The 10,751-nt window shown below is 41.6% G+C and overlaps 1 protein-coding gene across 1 annotated transcript; it reads left to right on the forward strand.

The window, feature by feature from the left end:
- Positions 1–336: 336 nt before the first annotated feature.
- On the forward strand, positions 337–10,025 carry LOC148030450 (ras-related protein RABB1c-like). Its single transcript, XM_087686769.1, has 6 exons — positions 337–665; positions 1,241–1,380; positions 2,398–2,480; positions 2,567–2,771; positions 6,710–6,778; positions 9,569–10,025. The coding sequence occupies exons 1-6, from the start codon at positions 620–622 to the stop codon at positions 9,659–9,661; spliced, it is 636 nt and encodes a 211-aa protein (XP_087542895.1). The 5' UTR covers positions 337–619; the 3' UTR covers positions 9,662–10,025.
- The last annotated feature ends 726 nt before the right edge of the window (positions 10,026–10,751 follow it).

Here is a 10,751-nt window from a genome sequence, read left to right on the forward strand (position 1 = left end):
GATGTAGATACTTAACAACTTTTTGAATTAATATATTCTACACATTAAAAGAAGAAACTACAAGTAAGGATGAGAGATCCTACTTGGTTCTACGCTCGCACTTTTCGATGACTTTGCACGCTAGAAACTACAACTGGATGCTACGATAACGTTTTGCCCTTTGATACCCTAGTGATTGTTATTTTGCAATAGTATACGAATGTAGTATATATAAAATAATACACACACACACACACACACTCACATGTATAGCTAAATAATTGAAAAGCTCAAATCCAACTCTCATTCGTCCCATAAGCCCTATAAAATGCCCCAAAAAGAGAGCAAAATGACAAAGGCGTGTGCTATTCCGAAACGCGGGTGCGTTTGCGGAAAGCAAAGCAAATCTTTGGATCGCGCACATGGCCAACCTTTTGGGCGGCAGGCTCCATTCATAAAATCTACTACTCTGTTTGCTCAGACACAGACACAGACACAGAGAGAGAGAGAGAGAGAGAGAGAGAGAGAGGCCCAACACATCTACTACTCTGTTTGCTCAGGCACAGACACAGAGACGGAGAGAGAGAGAGAGAGGCCCAACACGTACTCAGATCCACCCTTACAATCCTCCCCTTCCACCATGTCTTACGCTTACCTCTTCAAATACATTATCATTGGAGACACAGGTGCTTGTTTACATCTCCCCCTCAATCAAAAATTATACATGCCTCTTAATAAAGCTTAATTCTGGTTTTGGGCTCTGCCTTTGAAGCTCGATTTGTTTATTTCTGTGTTTTCTTCGTTAAATGCATGCGTTCTATTAAGCTTGATTCTCGTCCTGGGCTCTGCTGCTGCACCTTGATTTCCCCTGAAAACTTCGTGTGTTTTCTCAAGAATTCTGGTTCATGGGCTCTATAGAGCCTCTGCATTTGAAGCTCGATTTGTTTGTTTTTTAAAATAAAATAATTGCTGAGACAATTTATGCCTTGATTCTCGTTTTGGGCTCTGCTTCTGAGCCTTGATTTCCCCTCAAGGATACATGCGTTTTCTCTTAAAGCTTAATTTTGGTTTTGGGCTCTGCCTTTGAGGCTTGATTTGTTTTGTTTTTTTTTTACAATTTCCAAGCATACGTTTTATTAAGCTTAATTCTCGTTTTGGGCTCTGCTTCTGAACCTTGATTTGTTTGTGTTTTTCTTTTCTCCCTTTTTTGGTGGTGGTGTTGTTATTGTGGTTTTTTTAAAACTCTTCTTTTTGGTGGCAGGGGTGGGCAAGTCTTGCCTCCTTTTGCAGTTCACAGATAAGCGTTTCCAGCCCGTCCATGATCTTACCATCGGTGTCGAATTTGGTGCTCGCATGATTACCATAGACAACAAGCCTGTCAAGCTTCAAATTTGGGATACAGTAAGTAGCATATCATCACAGCAGTACAGCTGGACCCGGATTTTAAAACATAAACAGTACCAAAAAATCCTTACTGATTGATTGTTCATTTGTTCTAGAATTTGGTTTCCTTCGATTTTTGTGATTTGATTGCATGTTGCTCATAGAATGTCAGTTTGAAGTCCCCTGGGTTTCAATCAAGATGAAGAGTTCTTAATGGCTTAACCTGTCCACTCTGATCGTGACATCATTTTAGAAGCGGCATGGCGAATAAAATTTTGCAAGATCATCATAGTTTGTCCCAATAATGTCATTTGATCCTGTTTTATTGACATTGACATGTTCAATCATCATGAACAGTTTCTACATTTTAGACATCAGTTGAACTGACATATCTTTTGTCTTCTTGGTACACGGAACATTACACATCAACAGATTGAGTGATAGATGTAGGAGTACTGGAAGGTGAGTTCAGCAATAACGTTATTTGTTTGCCAAAGCTGGCCCAAACAGAAATGACAGGTTTTTCCTAAGTCTTGACAAATCCATAGGCCAAGAACACAGCGGCAGGAACAGAGCCTAGCACAAGGCAGAATAAGGCTTGTAGAGTCGCTAACCACCAGTCACGCAATAGTTTTGCTGCTGGTGCAAAATGAGCAAATTTTATGTCTAGCCATAGAAAGTGGAAAGTTGTGTAAATTGAGAGGGTTCACATAGATCTAACAAGTATCATTGAGTTCTCTTTAATCATAATGTTCTTCTTTCTTACATATACGTGCATGCTTTGCGGCACAATTGGGTTTTGTCTTTGGTAGTCTTTATGATGGTAAGCATATTTTTCAAAGCTTGCAGGAAGGGAATAACGTTATTTAAAGTAAGGCTGATTGTGTTCTTCATTTGCTTATAGGAAAGTGCTTAATGTCTCTACCTGACTCAGATGTAGGGGGCCTGCCTACTACTACTAGTATTTGTGCAAGATTGCTGACCTTGCAAGAGTTCTATATTCAATGTTCACTTACTTTTTTTAAACCCACTTAGGCGGGGCAAGAATCGTTCCGATCTATCACAAGGTCGTATTATCGTGGAGCTGCTGGTGCTTTACTGGTGTATGATATTACAAGGTAAAGCCGTATTGCTTATCTGCCACCTGAGTATGTGGATGCTTTACTTGGTGAGACCAAAAGATTTATTTGCTGTTTGTATACAGGCGGGAAACATTCAACCATTTGTCAAGTTGGTTAGAGGATGCTCGTAATCATGCCAATTCGAACATGACCATCATACTGATTGGCAACAAGTGTGATCTTGATCATAGGCGAGCAGTGAGCACTGAAGAAGGTGAACAATTTGCAAAGGAGAATGGATTGATATTTATGGAGACATCAGCCAAGACTGCTCAAAATGTTGAAGAGGTATTTTGTATGTCCCTCTATGTTGAGTTTTGTATTTTCCTTTTATCGCAATTGTTGAACTGCATCCTGTGTCTTAAAGAAGACAGGACATATTGTCATGCAAACAGTTCATGTTACTACTGATTGGTATTAAGTAATCATATCCCTGATTGTTAGTAAATGTAAAACAACACCATTGTCCTGAACCACCAGGGAGGAGATCCCATAGAATCTGTAACTAAAGAACAATCATGATTGATCAATGTAATTGCCTCTATCATTGTGCATGAATACTAAGTAGAGCAGGTGAGGGCAATTGGACAAGCTGGTTCCAGCAAGGATGCTCCACTCTTGACCACATTTTCATCTTTCTACAATGTCTTCAATACAGTACCATGAGCCAAGCTAATGCATCAACACCATGTTGTAGGAGTACCATCAAAGATATGGTGGAGTGTTAGCCCATGCTCCAATCAGCTTGCAAACACCTTAACATCCAAAAAAAAAAGGGACAAAGTTTAACAAGTAGGACTAGTTTTGGACTCACCTTTCTACTGTAGAGTCATTCCAGTTCAACCCCCTGAGCAGTCTTAACTGGGCCTCAACTTCCAAGCCTCAAGAATTGGCATCACATAGTACCATCCCACACACCTCCAGTGTACATGCCAAGCTATCCCAAGGCTAGAGTTCAAGAGCAAGGAGTCCCTCTCTTACAACTGACCCCAAGGGTCTGCTCACAGCTTCCTTAACGTATTTACTCATCTTACCCACCTCAATTTTGGGCACTGTTACTTGATGCCTGACCTTAGAAAGTGGAAACATAACAGTTCCCTCTTCTAAATCATCAGCAATGTTCTCAATAGTGAAGCTAAGTAACTGACCCGTGGAGCAATGAACTATTCCCAAGTAGCGTGTGCCTTAGGATAACCCTTTAACTTAATCAACATGCAAGACTGTGTCATTCTACCAGTGCCCTTATTTGGTATATTCCAGTATACCTGCATGCCTCTCTACAACTGTGGATCTACTCTTATCAACATAATCCATTGCCTGATCTTGTACATTTGATATGCTTAGTTTTGCAATCTGTGACATTTCCTGCATACCTTACAAGAATTTTAAAGCTGACTGTAGCTCAATCTCACCCTTTTCTTTCACGCCATGGTCACTTTTAATCCTACAAACTATTGCTGGATGTTCAGCCAGTCAAGATATCCAATGCAAAGTGGAAATAACTGACCATAATGAGAGTCTTAGAGCTCCATAATGTTGGCCACTAACTCAATGATAGGGCTCACAGCTAGGAACAACTGTTGATGTATTCTGATCAACATAATCCATTGCCTGATCTTGTACAATTGATATGCTTAGTCTTGCAATCTGTGACATCTCCTGCATACCTTACGAACATTTAAAGCTGATTGTAGCTCAATCTCACTGTTTCGTTAAAGCCATGGTCACTTTTAATATCCTACACTTATGCTGGATGTCCAGCCAGTCAAGATATCCAATGAAAAGGGGAAATAACTGACCATAATGAGAGTCTTAGAGCTCCATAATGTTGCCCACTATCTCAATGATAGGGCTCACAGCTAGGAGATGATGTGCACGGGCATCTAACACTTTGATGTTTAGCAACAAACTCCTCTACTCTTTTCCAAGGTTAATGCCCAGGATTATTTACAACAGCATACAACCCTGATTAGCTGTGATCAGAAAAAACGTTGCCAAAAGGGAAAGAGATGGCACACAGCCCTCATAAAGAAACAGTAGGGTTTGCAATGGAGACAACAATGTACGACAAACTGTAGTAGTAAATGAACTTGGAAGCACAAAGAATGGAAGAATGATGAATGGATTAAATGATGATACAATGGGCCTCAAGCCACCATGTCTCTAGGATCGGGGTTGAGAGTCGAGTTGCTACATCCTTGGATATCCAAATGGGTGGTAGCCTCTAAATCTCAAGTAGGAACTGGCCGAAGTGGTGCTGGTTTGGGGACTCCATAACTAGTCTGAGCGAGGTGTCTCCTCCAAAAAGCGTGGGGTATCTAGCTCAATAGGCTCTGCATCTGCAGATGTAGTGCTCCCAGCTCTCTACCTCCTCTTGGCATAATCTACAGATCCGCTCAACTATATGAAAAAGGGCTGCTCTCCCGGTCTCGATCTTGAGCTGGTGAGAGGATAACCTAATGGCTACCTGCCTCTCATGTGGCATGTATACATCTAAGTGTCCAGGACTCTCGATGAAGCCATCCACAATAGTCTTCATGAAGTGCTCTCTGTAGTAAGACATCTTCAGGGGGAGGGGTTTGCCTAGGTGATAGCCATGTATGTTGTATGTACAACTCGTACATATCCTATTACATGACCAAGTTCCTCTCAGTGTGGGTGAGGTGTATGAGGGGGAATTAGTATTATACTGAAAGGGGAGGAGATGGTCTATGTCAATCCCATATGCTGTAAGCCACTGCTCGATTTGTGTGCACCATGAAGTCTCCTTGTCTTGACTAAGCCAGCTGCCTAGAGGCCTCGAAGGCCCTCCTAGGTAGTCTATCCGGATGCATGACACGTACTCTGTGCAGGAAGCTGATGGTCAAAAAAAGGGCCTCCATCATTATGCAGGGTGCAGCAAACTCGGCTCTAATAATCTCATGTGGTACTAATGGTTTGCTGCAGATCATCTGGGAGAGCATAATAATCTGTGGTCTCTTGATCTGTGTCCATAGTTATGTAGCTAGGCCAGGGGTCCAAATAGGTGCACCATACATCATGGCTGGTGTGACTAGTTTGTCAAATAGCGATCTCTGTGTGCGAGCCTCCCAGAAGTGTGCCTAGTGGCACTCTCTCTCCATCATTGCCAATGCTGCATACCCTCATGTGAGTCAGGTCTCTGGCTGCCTATGCGATGGTGAACCTCCACATGTCCGATTCCTTGAGTGAAGATTGATCAAGATCTTGGTTTTCCCAAGATTAACCGTCAATCCACGCTATGTATAGAAGTCATGAAGGGCGTGGAGATGTTGCTGTAGACCCTCCTGCAATTTAGAGACCAGAACAATATCGTTAGCATAAAGCATAATGGAGACAAGTATACCTGCTATCTCCACCCCATTGCTGCCTCTCCCTCCTACTGTTGTGGTTCATGGCATATCTTGACCCTCGTGGGGGAAAGGAGCAGAGGGCAATATATAGCATCTGGTTATAGGAGATCTCTACTCTGATCCACATGTATCGGGCATTGGGATCTTGTGCCATGATGTGGACTCTTATCTTGTAGATCCTACCTGATCAGTACTGCCACTTCTCCTAATCCTTGAGTGGTGCCCTGATGTCTCGTGCAGCTCTTGTATGTGGACTCCCATACATATCTGTGTACTTTGGGTAGTCCCCTCCTGGGACTTTGGTGTGTCTTTGTGATCAAAATCAGCTCATGATCCTCCACCTCCTCCATCCTCCCTAGGTGTGTCTATAAGGAGCCGTTACACTGTCATACTGTCATCCGTATCTGTAAAGTGTCTGTCTCATAGGCCGTGCATCCCTATGAACTACCTTGCCATCAATGATAACTTGGCCATCTCTATACATTGCTTTCTTGCCCTCCTTCCTAGCTTGAATTATTTTGGGCATGTTTGTGCGCCTATGTTCCTCATGCATCTTGGTAAGATCATCGTCAAGGTAGATAGGATCCCTTGGGAGTCCGCGTAGTATGTCTTTCTTCCTCATGAATGTGAGAGAGAGAGTGTGTTTTTTTGAGAGAGAGAGAGAGAGAGAGAGAGAGAGAGAGAGAGAGAGAGAGAGAGAGTTTGTGTTTTTTTTGGGGGGGAGAGAGAGAGAGAGAAAGAGAGTTTACGAGAGAGAGAGAGAGAGAGAGAGAGAGAGAGAGAGAGAGAGAGAGACACACACACACACACACACACACACACACACACACACCCCACTAACATTGTGGTTTGCAGGCATTTGTTAAGACAGCCAGAAAAATATATCAAAAGATCGAGGAGGGTATCTTTGATGTCTCAAATGAGGTTAGAACTCAATTCTTTCTCTTTTTGTTGTATTATGAAAAATGTTACTTTGTATTCTCTCTCTACAAACTACAATAACAGTTCTTGATTTTTGTGGATGAGCGTTGTATATAACCATTCAAGCATAAGTAGTCAGACTTTTATGTCTTGAGTACAGCTTTTCTGATTCTAATGACAAATATCCATAACCATTCAAGCATAAATAGTCAGATTTTTATGTCTGGAGTACAGCTTTTCTAGCTCTAATGACAAACATCTATTAATGGGCTCTGACTTGAGAGAGTGTATATGTATGTCACACTACCTACATGCATTTAGTAGAGTAGCACGTTTTCACAGCACCTTCAATAAGCTAGCAGTCCCATGGCTTGTGAACCAATAGTCAAGTGCCATGATTGTAAACCACTTGAATTGAGACAGCATTAGGTGCTGCTTTGAGTGGGGGTCAGTCTAAAGCCTCATCTAGAATCCTAATCTACATAGGGAGGCAAGGTAGGGGCTCAAGCAGCTCTTCCTTAGCACTTGTAGGACACAATGTATCCTTCATATTAGGGGATGGTACCCCCCAATGATCCATACCTTCTCCTGGATTTCCTCCATTCCCTCCAACCCTCCCTTCTTTCTGATCCAGCCATGCTGTTGACTCCTATATAATTTCATGTTCTTCTTTGATATAATTAGCCACTTTGTATTGCAAGGTCCAACTTCCAAGGAACTGGAAGGTGCAAGAAAACTATGGATACTTCATGATACCTTTGTTGAAGGGTGCCTAGCACTTTGATATGAATGGGGCTATGAAGCTCTAGGGAAGCTTGAATGCATGGAGGCAATGGATGAATCTATGGTGATTATAAATCATGAGATACAACGGTAACATACAGAGTTGATGAGAGAGAAAATGTCACCACCATGTGAATTTACTCGTAAAGAACTTTGGACATGATGGGCATGATGGACATTTTATTAGTAGCAATGCAAGAGATGGGCAGGCACTTGGAATGTTTAATTGCTGAAGGTTAGAAGTGGATAGTGTGTATGCCATGAGTTAAGCTAGGGAAGTTCTTTCCAGATGGAAATTTGGAGATAATAATTGTGTGGTTGGAAAGAGCATTCCAAGATATTCCATTTTACTACAAATATACGACTATGTTTCAATGTGATGACATAGTAGTGATGATGTGGCATCATGCTTGAGAACATGGCATTGCTGACATGGCAGAATTGTAAGGTTAGAAGAAGATCCATACAATCAGAAAATAGAAGTCACAATACCTTTAGTGGATGAAGACCATACAATAATAGATGGAATGATGATAGTTTCCTTTGGATGGATTTATGGTTTCCAAAGAGTGCAAAAGTTGCACTAGAAGTGGATCAAGCAAAAATAAGGTTTCCTTTATCAATGGTTCCTATTTCCTTGACCACCAACCCTTCATGAAGAAAGATGATGATGATACCCCATGCCAAAGTGCACCAAATTAGAAGAAGCGAAGAAGCTCAGATGTTCCTTATCATATGACATTTCTAGATGAATCATAAGTGTATCCTCTAGTCAAGAAGTGGTTCCATTTAAGGTATAGTAAAAAACAACCCTTGTTTCATTTCAGTCCCTCATGGCATCAAAAGAGCAAGGCCTATTGCAATAGAGGCCAATTTCAGCAGAGCATTAGACGAAGAGGCACTCCCTTGAAGGAGTCCAACCTTATACCCCAAAGCTATGCAAGGCACATTCATAAGAGAAGTGGAAGCTCAGAAGTGATTGACCTTTATAGACATAGATGGAATGTGGCATCATCTCAAAGTGGGTAGTGGTGTCCGAAGTAGAGCTAGTGGCACTGCATGACTTTTTGAAGGACAACCTAGATGTGTTTGCCCGGTCTTATAAGGATATGAAGGGAATAGATCCCATTGTATGTCAGCATCACATTGACCTAGGGCATGGCAACGCTTGTAGAATGAATATCAAATTTTTTGCTTTGGTAAAGATAGAGTTGCTGAAGCATTTAGAAGCCGGATTCATTTATCCAATGCCCAATACTGAATGGATTTTGCCCATTGTGGTTGTGAAAAAGAAAAAGGTTAGAATTGAAAGTTTTCAAATTTTTGTAATGTGTTTAGAGTGCCTTTCGGCAGTTTTATTATAACCTGATTCACCCTGCTTTGCACGTCCGCGAATATTTGGAGCTAGAAGGAACAAGAACCTAGAAATGTTTTGAGCTGTGGCTGTGTAAATGTGATGACTTGTCGATAGCCAAGCGCAAGCAGCATCCTTGAAGTGGACATCATTTAACAATAGTCTCATGTCAGGCCCAAAATACTGCAGAAAATTTACTGGTCAGTGTGGTAAGAGCCTTGAGGAGTGCGTCCTAAATGGAACAGAAGTGTTTGGAAGGCACATTCTATCAAACCGAAGATGTATTAGTTCTGGGCAACTCATGTCGCTGGTGGTTCCTGTCAGGTCTTTTCCAAACCAAGCCTGCAAAGGAAGAGGCCTAGCTCTCAGTTATGCTTGCTTTGACTCTGCTTTCCAACCATTGATATCAAAGCCTGTGTTTCCCTCGTGATTAAGTGTAATGAAAGAGTGCTTAATACTCCACCAAGCTTTATTCTATGCTATTACTTGGCACAAACCAAGATAAGCGGAAAAGGTTTCTGTTAGGAAAGGAAGTTGGGACATTGAAATTAATGACAAAAACAATTCTGAAACAAAAGGTAGGTTCGCCTCATGTATACAACACATTTGGATGGCTTTTAGTATGTGTATTCTAACATCAGACCAATTTTTTGCAGTCTCATGGAATCAAGGTTGGCTATGGAGGTGTTGCAAGAACAGGAACATCTGGGGGTACTGCTCAGGATCAAAGTGGAGGTTGCTGTGGTTGAAGGTGTTACTGTGAGGTTAGTTGATGAGTAGTTTATTGTCGTCTAAGTGGTGAGGGCTGCAGCTTCTATGTTTCAATGCCCAGATGTACCTATCTCATGTTTTCTTTGCAACACAAGTCTGAAAGCTGCTGGATTCCATAAACACTTGGACGGCTCTGCGATTTGTATTATTCTTTATCTTGGAGTGCTCCCAAAAGATGAATTTTGCCAATGACCTAACAGCAAGCTGGTTTGCGCCGGCAGTCTGTGTGTGTGTTCGGGCTGAGTTTGAATCCCAGGCATGGCTAGGCAGTCATCATCTGCCTCACCCATATGGGGGGTCTTTGCACCTTAATAAAAATCTTGCATTACCAAAAAAAAAAAAGACAAAAGATGAATTATGATCATGTATGTACTTTCAGCATATGGGGTTTAGGGTGTCCTGGGAGAATTTTGCTCCTCCTGATACATTTTTTGGGAAGGCAGAAATGTTTGGTGCTGGCTGATTCATTACTCACACCCAATGTGCAAAGCCTTGTACTGCCTTGTAAATAGCATCAGTAGAAATTTGGGCAAAGCTCCCTTGTGTCAGCACAGTACTCTTTTCATGCTGCAACAGATTACATAGAAGTTTTGAACGTGAAACCACTTTTGTGTTACTGTGGCATTTGTCTGGCAATGCTTATATACTACATAAACATCTGCTTATGTCCAAACAAAGAAAACTTATTCATGAATGCTCCCATTCCTGTTCAAGGAGCTGTTTAAACAATGCTCCAACATACGAGCGCCATTCCTGATTTTCTTCAGTTTCTTGCTACTTGGTTCTGTGATCAATTTGGGAGTTCTTGCAAAGTTGCCTAATACTCTTAACCTTTCCATCCCTTTTAAAGCTGGCTGGAAATTTTGGACTCGGTTGCATGTGTCTTCTTGCTATGTGCATTCATTTTATTACCCTAAAAATCACGTGTGTGTGTGTGTGTGTGTGTGTGTGTGTGTGTGTGTGTGTGTGTATGTATATGCTTATATTTCTCTGATAATAATATTGGATGTCCAAGAGATTGATGATATCCCAAGATTCTAGGCATGCATAATCTTTTGTTTTGAAAAA

Source organism: Lygodium microphyllum, chromosome 10, assembly GCF_053477565.2.
Source record: "Lygodium microphyllum isolate KBCC chromosome 10, Lygodium_microphyllum_v1.1.10, whole genome shotgun sequence".
NCBI classification, from domain to species: Eukaryota; Viridiplantae; Streptophyta; class Polypodiopsida; order Schizaeales; family Lygodiaceae; genus Lygodium; species Lygodium microphyllum.